The 20756-nt window shown below is 32.5% G+C and overlaps 1 protein-coding gene and 1 long non-coding RNA gene across 8 annotated transcripts in view; one reads left to right on the top strand and one right to left on the bottom strand.

The window, feature by feature from the left end:
* Nucleotides 1-20756, top strand: part of LOC124424929 — a 157578-nt gene that overhangs the window by 106457 nt on the left and 30365 nt on the right. For all 7 annotated transcript variants that reach the window (XM_046964562.1, XM_046964567.1, XM_046964561.1 and 4 more), the window contains one exon: nucleotides 3838-3962. In XM_046964562.1, the coding sequence (XP_046820518.1) occupies nucleotides 3838-3962 (125 nt within the window). The remainder of the gene's footprint in view (nucleotides 1-3837; nucleotides 3963-20756) is intronic.
* Nucleotides 326-3824, bottom strand: LOC124424932. Its single transcript, XR_006942390.1, has 3 exons — nucleotides 1781-3824; nucleotides 1307-1574; nucleotides 326-1127 (listed from the first exon to the last, which is right to left on the bottom strand). It is a non-coding gene; the product is annotated as an uncharacterized LOC124424932 (long non-coding RNA).

Genomic DNA, 20756 nt, shown 5'->3' with positions numbered 1-20756 from the left:
TTAAGAGCGACTCAGCCAAAACGAGTAAATGTCATTAGTAGTCAGTTAGCCTCATATGATAATGAAATAAAACGGTAATTATAACACGGTCACCTCAGGCATAATTTCACGAAACCAATCGTTTCCTACTATTCAATATCATTCCAATAGCAACTTTTAATGAATTTTAAATATACTTTTCTCTCTGATTTTTCAGAAAGAATATCTCGTTCTGGGAAGAATGGTAAACGTTCATGAGATTTTTTTAAGTAATAAATGGCATAATCGAATCAGTGTAATATTCTTTATTTATTTGTAAATTATGAGTAATTTGTTGTATTTATTTCACAATTTTTGTTATCTATATATGCTTGAATAATATATGAATGCATTAATCCATACTATTATAGTCGTAAGTTGATAATGTTAATTATAAATGCCATTTATCGATAGGAAATATTTTATGCTTTTTATGATATAGATAATACAATTGTACATTCAGTTTAAATCTAAAAATTTTAATATAAAAAATGTTACCTACGATAAAAGACTTAACAATATTTTTATTTTTTACTAATACCTAATACTCGCAAACATTGTCAACGTCTTATATTGTTTCTCCTCAAGCATGAAACTTAATCATATAAAAAATTAATTATACCAGCTCGATATATTTTGTTGGTATTTCAATTAGTTATGCATTTAAATTAATGCATGCATTAGATTCTTTAAGTATTGAAAAAATTAGAACACATATATTTTGGATAACGATTTTTATAATATACTATATTTAATTTAAATTATCACAGCTCGAACAAAAGATCGACAGAGGAAATTTTTCGTCTTTTTTTTTTGCATTATTAATAGACACGAATATGCACTATATCTCAGTTGAAATTCGATTCGCGAATATTTACGACATTTCGCGACAAATTATCGGAAAATCGAATTTCGTTACGCGTCAAGTTGAAGTACTTTTAACGTAAATGGAAGCTCGCGCGCATCCTTTAAAGGACGCTCCATTACCCGACAGTCACCTTTTACCGTAGAGACGTAAAACAGCTCGCCTTGTATTAAATTTCAAACGAAGAGAGAAGTTTAAAAAGCCACGATTACACGAGAACAAACTTCGCTTCATCATTTTCAATCTGAAGTAATAACGACTTGTAATTAACAAAAATACATATAACGATTAATTATTTAAACAACGATTTATAGTTAATGAAAATATAAAAAAAGAAAGTTAAAATATAGGTGAATTTCAATATGAAATCTATTGTACATAAAAATATAAAAAGAAAGAAGAAAAGGATAAAAATAAACTTACCATATCCTTGCTTCTTCTTTTCAAGTCTGAAACGCAATTTCCTGACAATAGTGGATGCGTCTTGATAATTGAATTTCCACCATGTTATCCTCCATTGCTACCCCTCTTCTGGTAAACAAATTCCTTGTGTCAAGATGTCAAGATAGAATAGCAATAAAATTCAAGATTTCGACGAGAGGACAATTTCCTTTACCAATTTCCCCTTTTTCTTTTTCTCTCAAAACAAAGGAACTCCCTATTCTCCCTATTCTATTTGACGATTGATCTCCTGTATAGAACATATATTGAATGCATCCCTATATGTAAGTACGTATACCTGTATGTATATCATATATATAAATATATATATAAATATATATATACATATTTTATATAATTATATATATCTTATATAATTATATATATCTTATATAATTATATATATTATATAATTTATATATAACTTTTAAATAAAAAGCAAGAATGCTTACATACCGTGAAATTGTCGTAGAGATCAAAACCTAAACGTCATCGCCGTGGTTTATCAAATGGGATGAGTGGAGATGGGGTGAGAGAAGAAGGTGGCTGAGGAAGAGTAGAAGGACGGAGAAGCAGGGGTTGCTGGGGCGAGCTGAGAGACGCACCGTTACCTAGCACGCTCCATTTACCCTGATACGTACGAATACATGTACCTATTACACAACGGGTTCGAGCTTCTCTACCCTCTCTCTATCTTCTCTCTCTCTCTCTCTCTCTCTCTCTTCCTCTCGCTTTCTCTCGCTCTATCTCTCTCTTTTTCTCCCTCCCTCCCTCCTCTCTCTCTCTTTTTTTTTCTCCCTCCTTCCCTCTCTCTCTTTTTCTCTCTCTCTTTCTCTCTCTTTCTGTCACCCACATGGCGAACAACACTCACACCGTTTTTCAATATTCGCCTTCGACAACACACTAGATATTTCACCCTTAAGGCAACAAGCCTCCGAGATATGTATAACGACCAACTTGTTTTCAGAGGGTGCATTTTTAGAGTACGTATTCTTTCGTCACAAAGATTGTCCGTATCGAGAGACTCTACTTGTCAGCTGATGATCATCAAAATTTAGTTCTTTCTTTCTTTTCTATTGAATTGGAACGACGAAGGCTATACATTTTTTGTAAAGGACTGTACTTTATAGAAATTCAGTCAATCAGTTCATCGACTTCGATAACTTTAAATATTTTTTTTCACTTTTTTAATTTTACAAATCTTGATAAATGATACGAGAAGACATTGTTCGAAGGTTTGCGACGAAAATGGGAGACGCGTTAACGTAACACGTAAAAAAATTAATAAGTAAAATTTTGCTCGATAAATGAAATTTTTAGTAGATTCTATTCATGTTTAGGTGATATATATATCTTGTCCAAATAAATTCGAAAGTCCCATCGAATCTGTAAAGAAATCAATAAAAATTTAAGTGGTACTTTCTTCGATTTTCATACTTTGAATGTTGTTCGATCTATCGAAATGAAGAAATTTCATCTAATTATTTTGATCATTTCTCTTATTAGATTTAATTAACAATTACTTTGTCCATCTCTATAATTCCCTACTTACGTATGTACGTTCTAACAAATTTCACCGCACATACTTCCCTCGTGTAATCCAAATCCAACGTGCAATATTCTCCGGTTCCGAGTAATTCACATGAGTATAATGATTAACCGAATAAATAATAACGGCGTCATAGATTATGGGTAAGAGGCACTGATTACGCGCATAATTCTTGCCGTGGCTACATTTGCGTGGATCCGCAGTGATACAGAGTGGCGTCTGCCTCTACTTGCCAACGTATAAGGCAGGTAGAACGTGGACAGCCTAACAATGACCATCATAGGCTTGGACGTTGCGTACCTTCCTCGAGCAATCGTACATTCACCATATATCCACGTTGGCTATTGTCGTCGTTCGTTTTACATAGATAATTGTTCCATACGTATGTATATAGGTATATATACGTATACATATTGTATATATGTATACGTACCATATAGACTCTGGTATTTACGATCTCAAATAGTTCCAACAAGCAACTTCTCCAGCTTGTAACCGATACATTCTCCGTGGACGTTGTTGTAGTTATAGTAGCGAAATGGATCAAACTTTCGTGATTTGCTTCTCTCTCAAAGGTATTCGAATATAATGATGTTCAAAAAGAATCTTTCTTAACGTAACCAGATATAAATCAGAAAATAATGCGTTGATTAATACAATGTACGAATCGAAGATAATTTATCAGATAGAAATATTGAAAATATATATAACTTTGAAAGAAATAGGATTTTGTATATTTATTTCGATATATCTACATATATTCACCATAAAATATGATTCAATATGATTTAAATCAATGCACTTCAACTTGAATTTCTCCCTCGTACTGAAATATACCTTGGGCTATCTCCTTCAAAACGATATATTTATGAATTCCCGAATATTTATGAATTATACTGCCAGTTCATTAAGTTTCTGAAACTTTTTCTCTCTTTTTTACATTAGCATGATATATATGTTCCAGGATCTCGGCACCGTTTCAAGTGATCGCTGTTGTCTTGATTTTTGCTGGTACTATCTTCGCACTGATCGGCCATTGTTACTCTGATCATAGAACATTGGTAGCCTGTGGTCTTTTTCTACTTGGTGGTAAGTCACATTTCAACTTATCGGTTCGACGATAGAATAAATCGTTTTGTAATATATCATGTATATCATGTAAAAACGACATGCTTAGTGAATTTAACGAAGATATTATTAACGATAAAAATTCTCAGAGACATCTCAATGATTAAATAAGGGGAGATGTTAAGGTTTAATAGACTACATAAAGAAAGATAAAAGAGAATAAAGGATGAAGAAAGGGGAGTGAGAAATAAAAGGAAAAAGATTCTTTTTTTTTTTTTTTTTTTTTTTTTTTTGAAGGAAGAAGAAACGAGATAGTTGCATTGGTTTGCTGGTCACGTAACACGGTCCAGTCTCTCTTTCTCTCTTTCTCCCTATTTTTTTTCCTTTCAGTCAAGCCCAAGCACAGAGGGCTAGTGTGTATCAGGCACACTTTCACGCAGAGTGAGAAGCCAACAATGTAATCCTCAATCCTCGAGTAGAATCTACGCTATGCTCTCGCTTGTGCTTGTGCTTGTGCTTGTGCTTGTGCACGTGGAGATGGCTCGTGATCCACGTGGACCAGCAGCAGACAGTTCCAAATATACGTGCTATTTCCCTTACCTGGAGAATCCTTCTGTTCGCGTCAGCCTGAACAATGGTGAAATTCTAACGGCACGGACAATGGATATTCGCCGAGTCAGAAGTCCACTCATCCTTGGGTTGGCCACTTTATATCGCAAGATATAAACTAGGATTCAACTCCGAGAACGGCCGTGGTCGTGGTAGCTCGTTCGTCGTTCACGAAAGAGAAGGAGGAAAGAGAGTCGATCGAAGAATTCCGGCTGAAGGATTTTCTGTCTGGTGTCTTGAAAGAAATAGAGAGATAGATAGAAAAAGAGAAAGAAAGAAAAAGAAGAAAAAAGAATATTTGCGAGAGAGAAAAGTCACCACCAGCAACCACTCTAACAATCCCTCTCTCTAAGTCTCTTCAGAAAGTAAGAGAGTAAAGAGGATTCAAGAAGATGGGGAGAGACTGCATAAATAAATTATTTAAGTCGATTGAGCGCTTAAGATTATATTTAGAAAATCGATTCTGACAATTGGAGCGTACCCTTTAATACCTTGATTAAGGCTATTTAATAAAGGGTTGCTAAACATAGATAAAGGCTATGAGTATATGCAAGGAATATGACGATGTTCTAGCAGAAATTTTTCCTACACAATACTGTAAGTACTTACCATATTCTATGACGGTCAAGACATTACTAAAATGAAAAACGTATACATTAATAAGAACGTTAAAAATATTTACATAGGAGAAGGTCGGTTATTTCGAAAAATATACAACGACAATCGTAAACAGCTAAACAAAAACGTACGTGCGAGTGTATGTATGAATAATGATTGTGAATATTATGAATGGTCGAGAAACAATTAAAATGAAAGATGCGAAGTTTAGTAAGAATGTAAACAATACGTAGACAAAGTTGGTCGTTCCAACAAATATACGACATAAATTGTAAACGACCAAACAGGAACGTGTATGTGTGAATATTACGAATGGTCGAAAAACAATAAAAATGAATGACGTAAAATTTAGTAAGAATGAAAACAAGTACAAGATCAGTCGTTTCGACAAATTTATGACATCAATCGTAAATGGCCGGACAGTAATATGTGTGCATGCGAATAATGATCGTGAATATTACGAATGATCGAGAAACAATTAAAATGAAAAACGTGGTTTAGTAAGAATATAAAGATCACATAGACAAGATCGATCGTCTCCTAAGATATACGACATCAATCGCAAATGTCCAAATAGAAATATATGTGTTATTAATTATTATGAATATTATTTACGTAAAATATTCTCTTGATTTTAATATTTTTTTGTCTTCCTGTCTTTGTCTGTCGTCTGTCTCTCTCTCTCTCTCTCTCTCTCTCTCTCTGTTTTTTTGTTTTTATTCGTAACGAACACATTTCACGTGAAACGAGTCGCGCATCTGCAATGACAGGTCGCGTGGCTAATGAAACGTTCGCAAATGAAGCGAAGTGCTATCCCGCTTCCGAGCAATTTTAATTTTAATCAAAACAAATAACACTTCGCGTAAGCATTACAACGCAAATTACTGGGCTAATTAAAATGCTGGATTCGTTTGGCGTTTTCACGCGGTAGGTACGTATATCTTTTGAGTTTTTGAGTTTATTTGGAATGTGTTTGACTCGTTAGTTAACAAGTCTCCTCTTTTTTTCCCTTTTTCTCAAAGTTTTCTTCGAGACTTCAACTATAAATGAGAAGCAAAGTTTTCTTTCCTAAGATCACTTTCTCGAGTAATATAAGTTTCTCATATCGTTTTAATGAAGGCACCGTACAGTATTAAACGAACAATGAAAGCTTCCTGTTCTTTTGTCCGCCTCTCTTCCCCGTTCTTTTCGCTAGATATTCTCTCCTTCCTCCATTTTATTCCGCCATTTAATTTATATCAGCGAATATAAGGCTATAGCTGCTAGCATTGAATACCAGAAAAATCAACCTAAACAACAAGAATAAAACGTGACAAATAAAAACGATAATAAAACAAGATGGGAAATACAAAAAAGCAAAGATTAATTATTCTAATTCTTTTCCAATAATTATAAGTCGATAGCATGAAAATTCATTTGTCGTTCGTTGCTTTACATTGTTGTCACGTCGAACGGGAGATAGTGAACGTGATACGATTATGCTAATGATAGAAATTGAATTAAAGTGGATAATAAAATGTGACGAATGATCATTGAATTCGAAAAAGAGGAAAGAAAATTTTCGACACGATGCGACATTTCGACGTTGAAATCACGAGACTAGAGTAGGAAGGTCCATTTAAAAGATAGACTTTTCGATTCGATCGAAACGATTTTTTCGAGCGGAAGAACGAAACCCTTTTCTTTTCCCAAATAGTCTTGAATTTTACTATCTTTTACGCCGTAGTAATTAGCAAGAGTCGAATGAAATTGAGCTTCGTCTCGATTCGTCTCGCAGAAGCAAGAGAAACGATGAGATCGATCGAATTCTATCAGGCGAATGCGCGAATTCGAATTTCTCTTTCTCGTAAAGAGAATTTCACTGACTTTTCTCGAGAAAATATATTCCCTTTGTTCAAAGCTTTCATTTTAATACGAAAAATTAATGCTGTTTCGAATAAAAATTAATAAATTAATGTCGAATTACAAATGAATATTACCTACATAAACGCATAAATCCATATTTATTATCTAAAACGACTTTTAATATATCTTTTGAGGTAAGTCCTTTTTTAAATATATCTTTTTTAATTATGAAATATTATTTATTTTATACTTTTCACGTTATGTTTAAAAGTTCAGATATAAACGTAACTAAGGATTATAATGAGGAATGAAAGATAGGAAGAGAGCGAGAGAGAAAGGCATGAGGGGTTGGTGAGAAAGATAATCAGAAAATATATTTCCTTGTGAAAAAAAATACAATATCTACTACAGATAAATATAAATTCATAGAAAACTATAAGAACTATGAATAATATTTATATCTCTTGTATACTTTACTTTCGTTACTATCGATTTTTAGAAATATCACGAAACGAAAATTACAAATATTTGAAGTGAAATGAAAACAAATCGAGTGTCATTCATGGGTGACTCATATAAAAGTAAAAAGTTCTATTTATATTGTACTATATACAAAAGAAAAGCGTTGTTCTGTCTGTCCTTATAACCTTTACGATTTCGTTGAAAGCAATGTAAAGTAAATTCGCCTAGTGAATTCCGTTAGGCAAGCGAAGAGAATAACTCGATTAGTCGAACGTAATCAACGAGCTCATTATCGTAGTAATAACTGCCTTAATGTTATTTAGGTACTGCATTAAACTTATTATATACCGCGAGGCCGTGCAACGCTCGTTGCTTCGGTACATAATGATAATAATAATCGAACAGTTTATTCGCAAAGAAGTTATGAACTTGATCAATCGTTTAATATTGAAAAATTTATATATATATATATATATAAAATAAAAAAAAAATATTGACTTTGTCATGCACGGTCCCACACATGCACATCCCATTTTTATTTATATTTTATTTTTCCGCTATTTTTAAATCTCGCGTATATTCGGTTTGTTGACAGAAAAAAAAAAACTCATGAAGTTCAAACGATGTAAAGCGACGTTAAAAGAAAGGCATGGCTTTTAGTAATCAATTCACTCGAGGGAATTCTATTGAATAAATGCACCATGGGAATTTAACAAGAATTATCGTTATATCGAATTTCTAAGGAGATAATGTTCTTTCCTTTCACACAGCTTCAGAACAGCTTCTTTTTCGATACACTTGTCATCGATAAATTAATCAACTGGATTTCCTTACGATTGTAATTGCATTAACGGCAGCTTATCTGGATTAAATAATTTTTCTTTCTTTTTATTGGAAAACAATATTTAAACTAATACTGTATGCGTTATTGTATACATATGTTTATGTTAGATAACAATTCCTTCTTTGTTGTATGATTGATATATGAAATCATAAATCACAAATTGTTTCGTGTTAGATAAATTTACTAAGGCAGAGTTTAAACACAATTTCATAAGAAATAATTCCTTTTATTAACTTAATAATTTAATATCGAATGTTGTAATATATCAAACATTTGCATTATTTAAGATCATATATGACCTTTTATGAATTGAAGCGTAGAATAAATATTTTTCTATTGGCATGACTCTATCATCGATTGTATCGGAAAGTACAGTAATGTGCTTAAGATACCAGTTACTGTTTGTTGAAAAAGCAAAAAGAAGCGATAGCAAATTCCTTGTTGTTTCTTCAGTGAAATACAAGATTTTATAATACATTGTCGACAATAAAATAGTAACGATTTGATTACCGTGCTGTCTATTATGTACTATTTCGTTATATGATATACCTTTAAAATACTAATATGTATGTGTATGTGTGAAGTAGTAATTACTTCGTTTATAGAGTGTAATTACAAAGTTTACTCGGTCCGTTTACCGCGGCAGGATCGTTACACTGCTCAACACCCGGCCGTGCTTTAATAACTTAAAGTTAATAAAGTGTAAATTTCGTTAATGCAACCACACGGTGATAGAAAATAGATAAAATATTCGACGAGAACGCCGAAAGTTCGTCGTACTCATCGCACGTGACATTAACGGCACGAATTAATTTTCGGAATTACTCTGAATCTATATACGCTTATACATACACATATATATACACACACACAATATAGATACATTTCTCTCATTTGCATATATTAAACATTGCTCATTAAACTAATATAATTTCTTCTTGCGACGTGCTTAACAAGAGTTTTTGGAGTATCCGTCATAAACACTGTGTGTATTATGCAATTTGAATACCGACTGAAGTAAATAGAATTTATATCTGTCTATCAAAAATATAAATATATATATATATATGTGTGTGTGTGTGTGTGTGTGTGTGTGTGTGTGTGTATGTATGTATGTATATGTGATCTTTTCGATTAGTATTGCACGATTACAGATAGTTATAATTCGTTGCACCGCTTAAATTAGCAAACATATTTCAATCACGAATGTTACCGAAGAATTTTATCACAATTCAATGATGAAAATAATGAAATTAACATTGATTATATTATTTTAGAGTTAAATGTATATAAGAACAGAATGATAATTATTATCACGTTAAATATCTTTGAAATTATAGAATTCAAAGAAATATATGTTTAATCAATTTGCTAAATAACGGTATTGTTAAATAATTCTGACAACAAGGAACCGAATGAATTGCTAATAAAATTAACGTTACCAATTAGAATTCTGTTGTTAAAATAATCAGTAAGTTTATCATCTATGATGCCATACTATACATATTTAAAAACAATTACATTTGATGTTTGAATTATGTGAATTCTCCGCTACCTATGCTAATTATGCAAATTAATGTTCTCATGCTTTGTCATTAGTAAACTGAAGATTTTTATTATATATATATATATATATATATATATATATATATATATATCGTTTTAAGAACTTGTTTTAAGATATTTTTCGTTGTTTTATTTGTTAATGCATTATGATGTTATTATTAAAAATTAAATATTTATAGGTAATGACAACTAAAACAACTCGATAATATGAACTACCTATTTGGTGGTAAAATATAAATTAAATGGATTCGTTGACTGTTTGCGATACGAAGACATATGTAAATAAAATAAGGTTGTTTACCACCTAAAATTTCAACCAACGATTGCGTGAATTCCGCGATATCTATTAATTATTCCAAATACCGCATATCGATGTAAATATTTTATAATAAAATATACTTTATTATAAAAAAAAATAAAAGTTCGATAAATTTACAAACTATAATAAATTGAAAATAATGGTAATAAACGGGTTAGTTAAATTTCTTTTATTCTTTCGTTATCGCGCCAAAAAGAAGATTTATCAAAGAGGCAAGAATCTAAAAAAGATAAGACATTTCAATGAAGCTAATGAGAATCTTCTGACGATAAACTTTTCCGACTCGTTCGTTGGACACGTTGACTCCTTTCTCTTTCCGTACGAAACACAGAAAAGCTTCACCAAGCGAAGATTCTTCTTTTTACGAAGGAACATCGTGGGAAAGAAAGAGAGAGAAAAGGAGAGAGAGAGAGACAGAGAGGGAGAGAGATAAGGAGAGATTAAGAGAGTAAGGGAGAAAGAGAGAGAAAGAAAGATAAAGATAAAAATAAAGAGAGGGAAAAATAAAGAGAGGGAAAAATAAAGAAAGAGAGAGAGAGAGAGAGAGAATGATAAAAAGGAAAAGAGACTCAGTGAGGCAGTCGAGTTATCCGGATTTCTTACAGAGGGCCGCTTTTCTTTTCGAGCGCTGGGTCAGCAGGCACGCCAACGCCGCGAGCACTGGAAGTTCTCCACCTAAGACTTGTAATTACGTGTCCGAGTGGAGCTCGCGAGACCGAAAGAAAACGAGAGAAAGAAGGAAAGGATAAGAGGTAGAAAGAGTCGAAGATAGAAAATAAGAGAGAGAAAGAGAAAGAGAGAGACAGAGAGACAGAGAGGCAGAGAGACAGACAGAAAGAGAGAGAAAGAGAAAGAGAAAGAGAGAAACAGACAGGCAGACAGATAGACAGGCAGAGAGAGAGAGAGAGAGAGAGAGAGAGAGAGAGAGAGAGAGAAAGAGAAGAACCGATGGAAGATACTACGAAGAACAGCATCCGACTAAGATGGCGAGCTAGAAAAGAAAAAGGAAGGGTATAGATTCGGTCTGATTTATATCGAACTTCACCCTAGCTCGATTTCGTCCTGGTTTTCCAATGGTTTACCTCCTACCATCTGAAATTCTATCCAAGAATTTCTTTCGAACTTTTAAATATCTTACCAAATAATTCATCACGCTTATGTTTAATCGAGAAATATAATTCTCGATCTTCTTTAATGTTTTCTATACAATTTCGATCTAATGAGAAGAAAATAGAACATTGAATTGTTCTGTTTGTAAAAATTTCATTCCATGTTTTATTATTTTCTTTTATAACATTAATGAAATATTGCGTATCTACTCTTGGCATTGGGGAAGGAAAAAAAGAGAAATCTCGAAATTGCAGTTCGTTACGTCTCGCTCCTTTGAAATTTTATTATGCGCTCGAGTCGACGGAAGGAAAAATTAGCTGCGCTATCTCGCAAGAGAAAGGTAAAAAAAAGAAAGAAAAAAAGAAGGGAAAAAAAAGAAGAAAAAAAAAGAAAAAAAGGAAAAGCAAGGAAAAAGAGATGGGAACAACGGAAAGCGTATAATTATTATCAAAAGTATAGTACGCCGGCAAGTGGGACAAGCTCGAATTATGAAAGTAATTGTCAGAAGTGCAATAATTAGTAGTACGCGACAGAGGTGTACGTTGTCGTATGGGTTAACCGACGCGACTGCGTTAATTATTTCTCCCAGTCATAGTTCATCAAGGATGCTTTATAATTCCTACGGTCTATGTAGGTTTCGTTGCGTAGATGAAGTATGTTTTTTTAGGCTTCCTTGATAAAAAGAAACCATAATAGAATCCATAATACAAAAAGAAATAGTGTTTTAAATAGTTCTTTATAATTTCGAACGCGTAATATTTTTTATCCTCGATTTTTCTTACGTTCTATCTAAAATAAAATCCATTTATGATATATTGTTCTTTACAAATGTGTATAACGAAATGTTTTCATAGAGATCATTTCGAAATTAATTTTTTTTTTTCAAACATAGCAATATTTTTGCTGGACAGTAGGAAACGTATTTACAATTCTGTAAGCTATATATACCATAACGAAATACGAAAGATAAATATTAATCACAATTGTCTTTTCAAAATCAAAACAAAAGTAACAATAACCGTTAACGTTCTAAGAGAATCTACATATAATAATATTTTCATAAACGATTCTCGAATGAATTAACGAATTGTACATCCACATCCATTTAAAATTTTTATTCTCATAATTTCTTTTTCTCGTTGAATTCGTGTGTATTTAATGAATTTACCATCAAGACCGAAGTGAGAAACCGTCGTGCAAAGCTGAATACCTTGGATGAACAAACGAGAGAGAAAGAAAGATAGAAATTATCTTTAACGGCCGAAGTAATAACATTTAGCTGTGACTAGGAAAGAGTGAGGAAAGAGCTGAAGTCAAGAAGGGTTGGGTTATAAGGGTGTTGAGAGGGTAAAGAGATGTCTGGCTGACGATGCGAAGGTCGGTCGGAACGGAAATGGAAAGCATGCTATTATGAATTGTCGCTGCATTCTTCCAATAATTTCGAGCGAAGTGTGATGCCGTGCAAAAGATAACGAAAATGACGTTTATAGGTGTATTCATTTCTCTATTTATATCAATGTGAAAGATTCTTTAAGTTGTTCAAAACGTCGAAAATATTAACGCATCGTTGAGTGGATTCTTGAAAGCAGCTACATTGAAAGAAAATAGGTATCCTATGGTTAAAATCATTGGTAGTATGTATGTCTATATAACGATTATACGTATATGTTAATTCATACGTATATGTGCGCATGTGTATATGTATAGTATTATTCTCAGGTTGTACTTCTATTCTCTTGACTATGCTTCGCAGATTATTCATCTTGTTCTAGCCATCTGAGAGAGTTGCCTTCGCGTAAAGGATAATATTCGTTTTTCCTCTTTTAATATATCTGATATTAACCATACTCTTTTATTCTCTTTATACTAGACTGAAATAACTAGAAGAATATATTTACTCACGGGTTAACCATTCGAAGTCGATGAAATGTGTGTAACCTTTATAAATAATATATTTTTATCAATCTTTCATATTATTTCATATTTTCATCATTCTTTCATATTATTTCATATTTTCATCATTCTTTCATATTATTTCATATTTTTATTATATTTTCATCACTTATAGTTATACACAAGATGAAACGTTGTATGTGATTGTTTTATTATTATTTCAAAATTTTAATTTTGAAAAGTTAAATGTAGCGATAGAAAAACTTTGCTTTAAAATCATTTTTTATCAAAAATATATCTCATTTATTAATAAAAAAATACGAGATATATATCTTTCCATTTGATTATTCTCTCTCTCTCTCTCTCTCTCTCTCTTTAACTTGATATTATCTGCAACATTTAATGTAAAATTAAAATGAAATTTTATTACAGAAACTAAAGATGACCTCAATTTTTTGATAAGCGATATAGAAGATTTATCATATTACCCCTTCAAGCTATATAAAATTAGTCTAAAGTAATTTCTGAAAACAGCAATCTTTATTAAAGTAGTTCCAGTGTATCCATCCTGAAATTTTCTTTTATATTTGTATATATACATTTAATGTAATGCATTATTGTTTTTCTCTTTCACCTTCCCTTAGATTTTTAGTCCAGTACATTACTTATCGTAAGAAATTCCGGTTATTCGGCTTACTTATCCTAGGAAATGGTTGGAAGCTCTTGGAAAGCTTCTCCCTGGGGTAGCTGTTGTATCGTCCCTTATCGTTGTTCTGAGAAAAGAGGATGAGATAGAAAAGGATAGAAAATAGGCGAAAGACAGAATTAACCTCCGTATGTAAGGATCTAACGAGGCAAAGTGATGTCGCATAATCAAGTGAAGAACTTTAAAGAAAAAAAAAAAAAAAAAAAGAAAAAAAAAAGAGGAAAGAAAAAAGAAAGGAAAAGAAAAGAAATAAATTAAAATTCGAAATCGAACGTAGAAAGTTTTTGTCATCATCGATCGCAAAAAGCGTGAAGACCTTTTTAAGGGAAAAAAAATCGCAAGAGATTTTGTTGGATTATAAGCTTTAATGGTCCGTGTTCATCGACGAGGAAGATGTTTCGTTCGCGTCGTTCCAGGTTAAATCGTGGATGTTGCCTTCATGCGAAGTTCCCCCGTGTTTCTCTGAGAGTGTACAAGCTCTTCCGCATACGTGCGTGTGTTTGTACGAACAGAGTGGAGAACGTTGTGTGTAAGTCGAGGTTAATGTACCAAGAAGCGCATTACCGGGAGTGCTTACCACGAGAAAAGAGCAAAAGACGAGTGGTGCAAGGCCGCAAGTCCCTAATATACATAGACATAGTATATACATGTTTATATACTATGTGTATATGTACTATACATGTTTTCGAGATAAGATGTAAATAAGTTTTCAAATAGCGAGAGAAAAATATTACTAATAGACTATATTCGTATAGATTCCCTCGATTCCTTTCATTGTCGATATCGAAAAGTATATATCTGTAAATATTAATTAATATGTCAAAGAAATGATTCGATATATTTATATGATAAGTTATTAATTTTTCAGAATTATTAATATTGCATTTGTAAAGAGAGAGAGAGAGAGAGAGAGAGAGAGAGAGAGAGAGAGAGAGAGAGAGAGAGAGAGAGAGAGAGAGACATCGTTTTATACATTATTGATAATGTTGATCGTGAATACTATTTATTATTTTATAAGACATTTTTAAGTTTTTTTTTTATAATAAATAATACACGTTACGAGACTGTACGAATATATTGTCTATCATCTATGGAAGGGGTGGAAAATTGGCAGCTGGCAGGGTGGAAAAAATGATTTCATCTTCTGTATATCTATTTAGTTAAGATGGGAAGAGACGATCCATACTATTTGACATCGCCGTGATTCGTGAGCTGGCACAGCTTTTGTTTCTAACAAAGTGCATGCAGTTGCGGCTAGTAAAGTTAAGTAGTGGCGGAACGGATTGATTGATGATGTAGACTGTGCAGCTAGCGACGGAGAAGAAGTTACTTACCTATCCCTGATTTAGATTTTAGAACGCTTACATACTGATAATGTTATCATCGATATCCATCTTTTAATATCCGGATAAATAATTATAGAAAATGAATAATTAGAGGAAAGTAATTTTTCTATATCTTCAAAAACAACTAAACGTTCGAAGTAATTTTTATCTCCTATACGATTTATAAATATATAACTTTCTCGCAATAACATTTATTTTTTTGTAATTTATTAATTAAGAAAAAATTTCTAAAAAAAAAAGAAAAAGAAAAAGAAAATTATCCCTTTGTCATAAATCTTTAGGAGTTCTCCCGTGGAGAGGAAATTTGGAGCGTGAACGAAAACTCAACGCGGCGAAACTGGTAAAATAATAACGAAGTACGTCGATTTGCGGACTCGGAAAATTTCTGCTTTCAATTTCATTCTTCCTTGCTCTTTCTCTTTCTCTCTATTTCGCCCGTACTTTTCGAGTACCTCCAGGGATCAACATAAATCCTCCAGCCGTCGAGGTTAATGTACCAAGAAGTGGCGGTTGCTATTTGGAAAGAACAAAAAACGAATCGCGAAAACAACAACATACTGGCGCGTGCAGGAACGAAACACAAGAAAGAAAAATAGAAATAGAGAGAGAGGGAGAGAGAGAAAGAGAAAGATTGAGAGAGAAAGAGAGAGAGAGAGAGAGAGAGAAGGTGTAGGATGGGAAGTGAAAAAAGAATCGTAATGACTCTTTCAAGATTAACTAAACGAGACGAGGAATTACATAACCTTCGTCCTTCGTTATAGAAAACCTCGGCACTTTCCCGTTTCTTCTCGCCTAAAAACGACAGGGAAATCATTGTAACTAATTCTTGCCTCGTGTAAGCTCGGAACGAACACTTTTTGTCAGAGTGATCATTATCCCGCTGTTTTTACTTTACGTTTCCGTACAATATTACATACGTTTGTTCCTTCAAAGTTCTTTAAACGTAGAAAAACAGAAATGTAACAATGTTTAGTAAAATATATATTTGCATTGTTTTCAAATGAAAAATTTTGAATCATAAAACATCAACATTGTCATCAAGGAAATTTTATTAGTATTATTGTAATTCCAATAACATTCAGTAATTGCCATGTTAACTATTGTGTTTCGTGGATAAATTAATTCACGGACTATTCAATATGCGTTTAAATGATGCATTATTATTCGACTAATAGCTTTAAATATTGATCGATTTCAAAATTATTGAAACAAGATTTCACGTAGCCAATTTCACGAAGCTAACGATAACTGTAATTAGATTGATAAAAATACCAATAGGAGCGGTGTTCGGATGATGGGGAATAGGAGGGAAAGGATTGAAAACTCATTCGTTAGTTCCCAGTAATGACCGGAGAACGCAGGGAGAAGAAAAGGGTCGTCGTGAGATGCGTCGATTAATTTCATGACGTAATTATCTCGCCGTTAAGTGTGCACTTTGCTGCGACTAAATTACTTTACGAATACTGAAATGAAGGCTACTGCGTATGTACAGACCGACCTCGAAAATTCGTCTGGTTGATTGGCTATTTAACTCCATATTTAATTTGGTCGATCGATCGACTACCAAAGTCGCCATTGCTATCAACCCCGATCGACGTCACTACTGCTCTGCCATTCATAAAGGACTCATTTGCGTTGCACTCGTTTGCGTAAAAATAGTGACAAACGTGGTAACGAAGTTTCGCAGTTTACATAAATTGTCCATCAATCGACAACCTCACTCCTGTTGCCCTTCCCCCTTCTCCTACTATCCTCCCCGACCGCACTTCTCACCACCACTTTTCTTCGTTGTCGAGTGAAACTGTACGCGAGTTACGATGAAATAAAGTTGTGGCTGGATCGATCGAACCTGGTTGGATTTATACCAGCGACGTATGCGTCGATACTTAACCGGTGTTTCTCTCTTTTCGTTATTTTTTTTTCTTTATTTTTCTTTCATCTTTTTTCTTTTTCCTTTTTTTCTTCTTTTTTTTTTTCTTTCGTTGGATCTCTTCTCCAAACACTTTACATTTTATTTCCAACGTAGAGAAAACGTGGACGTTCTCGCGTTTTTCCCAAACGGCCTTTTCTCTTCTTCTCTAATTGTTTTCTTTCTTTTTACGTGGACGAGAAAAGAGAAGGAAAGAATAAAAGGAAAACGTTTTTAGAAAAAGCGAATGTTCGGTCTCGATGTTTCTACCCCCATAGTCTTTCTTTTTTCTTTTTTTTTTCACGCGCGAAGAGGCTTGAAGAATCGAAACAGCCGGCCTAACGAGGCGCCCTTTCTTTTCACGAGGCGTTAAAGGCGTTAAACTCTTTGCAGAGTTCTCTCTCAGTATTCCGCGTAGTGAAGATCAGTAATACTCCCAACCCTCTTCTCTCTTCTCTTCGGTAGTTATCGTTCGATCCTTCTTCCTCGTTCTCCTTCTGTAACAAAAAGTTGCCTCTATCTTCTCTCTGCTTTTTTCTTTTTCCTTTTTTCCTTCTTTTCTTTTTCCTGTTTTTTTTTTTTATTTTTCTTTTAACGTGAAAACAGAAACATTTAACGCGTCTTCTCGCTAGAAGAAAAGATGTGGTTTGAAAAAATATTATTAAACGAGTAGAAATATGAATTGATCGTTCAAACAATTTAAATTACATTGTTATAATACTAATATATTACAAATCACGAATCACAAATAACAAGTGCCGTGTCTCATACTATTACAATAGTATAACTATTATAGCTATAACTCGATGAAATATCGATAAAAAGATACACTGTACGTGCATTGGTTCAATTTGTATTGATATTCTTCATAACTTTTGTTTGGCTTAAAGTATCGATCTTCGTTTTACAAAATTGTTATGACTTCTATATCTTGGTAATAGCGTTCTTTTTAAGATAAATATTATATTATATTTCTCCCTCAAAAGTTAACAACATTTATTTGAAACGTTTGTTTATAAAATCAATAGAGTATCGGATATATCTTTTAAAATGATACATAGTATATGTAAGTATATATATAGTATATATATATATATATATATATATATATATATATATAGTATATATATATATATATATATATATATATATCAAAAAGAAATATATGAACATATTCATACGTATTAATTTTCATTGTAACTACCACATATATCAAATTTAATTCTTGCGGTACTCAGCCATTAGTCAATATCGATATTAGAATTAACAAAATATTAAAGTCATAATACTTACTTGTATTCCATTTTAGAATATTTATAGACACAATATTTTCCATAAATATTGCGTACTATCTTTCATTGAAGTTTTACGTCTCCAACTAATCTTTATATACGCCCTTAACAACGTTTCAATTAAGGAAGGCTGTGCCTTCGGTGTGTAGTAGAAGAGCAGAAGCCAAGGTCAGGTTAATAAGCGAGACTCGATCTCTTCACGAGACCGAAGCAGCCTTAATAAACGGCAAACCACCCCCTCGAGTCCTTTCTTCGAACCTTCGCTCGAGAGCACCCCTTCCCCTCATGCTTCGATGGTTGTCTCTGAAAGACCTCAAGAATCACCTCTCTACTTTCTATTGCTCCACAAACATCACTCCTTGTATATTGCCTTGGAAAAGATAGACGAAGAAGAGAAAGGTAGAGAGAAGAAATGAAATTTAACACTACCGCATAACTCGAGTTCGTGGTTAATTGGATTGGAAATAATAAAAAAGCATGAAATAATTTATGGTTTAGTATGAAAGATCTAAATGAGGAAATTAATTTTACGTATCATATGAGTAATTCTAAGAAATATACAGATTAAATAACATAATATGTAATAATAAATCATGTTATCACGTTTCAATTAAGAATAGTAATTATATAAAACTTATGTTACTTCGTTGAAAACAAATTATCATACATATGTACACATATCTAGATATTTTATTGAAAATAAATTGTATGAGTGTATAATATTGTATCATATTCGTTTAATCGTTTTGAAGATTACTAAGAACTTAGAGTACTGTGTGCTTTCGTGCTTCAATGAACAATTCGTTTCATCATTATCCAGCCTTGTTCTCTTGCTCACGTATACACGATAGCACGTATTTAAAGAGCACACCTTTGCGGTGAATGGCCTGAACGATCGTAACCTACATTACTACGCGCTTTGACGCGGTTGAAAAGTACCTCCGAACATGATAATAATATCGATAATAAAAGGGACATTAAAAAGAAAAGAAAAACCCTTGGTAACACTTAGCCATTCACCTAGATTAATTTTTTGGAGCATTGTTGTATCGTATAAACTAGTCTAGATATAATAATATATCTTCTAATAATAATAAATTTTATCATATTGTTTACAATAAAATTTTCTTATTTAAAATAATAATTTTAAACATATAATCATATACTTATACATTATATTGTTTATATCACCTACGTGAAAATATTTGAATAATCCTCATTAATTAATAACACGTTAATAGCAATTGTAATTGAAATAACAAAATATATATATATATATATATTAATATTTAATGTTTTTGATAATTAACGACTACATTTTTACTAATCGTCATAAAAATGGAATAAAAACGAAATATCGAGAATTCGTGAGTAAGTTATGAGCTTGTTAAAATTCTTCTTCCTACATTATTTTGTAGTTCTTCGTACTTTATCTCTTTTGAAGGCTGAATAACCTACCAATGACCGATCCTCTCATTCGACTGCGCATTCCTTTTACCAATTTCATTTTTCCTCTAAACTATCATCCTGGTTGGTGACTCACGACTTTTCTCTCTACGATATTGCACCTTCTCGAGACTTTTTTACTTTCCTCTTTTTCAGTCTCTCTTTCTATCTCTCTCTCTCTCTCTCTCTCTCTCTCTCTCTCTCTCTCTCTCTCTGCTTCTTTCTCATTTTCTTTCTCTTTTTGTGTTTCATCTTTTTTTCTCTATCATCTATCACCAAACTGAATTCGAAATGATAGCAAACGCGATCTAAAAGTACTCCTCTCTCTCAATCGGAATCTCAAATTGACGTGTTCCCTTTAGTACTGATCATTACTATTCACTTTGCGTACTTTGAAGTATATAAATAATACATTCATTGTAAAAATTATGTTTATATTTGTTAAATATATTTCTATACGATAAATCTTTTTGATTCGTAAGTCTTTTTTAATCGTAAAATAAAAATTACAAAAATAAAAAGAAAAATTACGTATCGTATCATTTTAATATTAGTACATTTTTCATTCTTTCGTCACTTGAGAAAAATTCTCATTTCGATTATAAAAGTAAACAAATTTTTTTCCTAATCAAATAAATAGAAACAAAATTGTCGAAGTCTGATCCGTTTAACCCTACCAGATCTAAGACGATAATGAAAGAAATTAGATATATGTTTGAAAATCTTTACAATAACGTTTCTTCTGCTTGACATAAAGAGAGAGAGACAGACAGAGAGCGAGAGAGAGAGAGAGAAAGAGAAAGAGAGAGAGACAGACTCGGCCAATCTTCATTCCCTCGAGAACGATTTC

The sequence above is a fragment of the Vespa crabro genome, chromosome 6 (genome assembly GCF_910589235.1).
Source record: "Vespa crabro chromosome 6, iyVesCrab1.2, whole genome shotgun sequence".
NCBI classification, from domain to species: domain Eukaryota; kingdom Metazoa; phylum Arthropoda; class Insecta; order Hymenoptera; family Vespidae; genus Vespa; species Vespa crabro.
The sequence above is the reverse complement of the archived record's forward strand: the minus strand, read 5'-3'. Positions and strand labels throughout refer to the sequence as shown.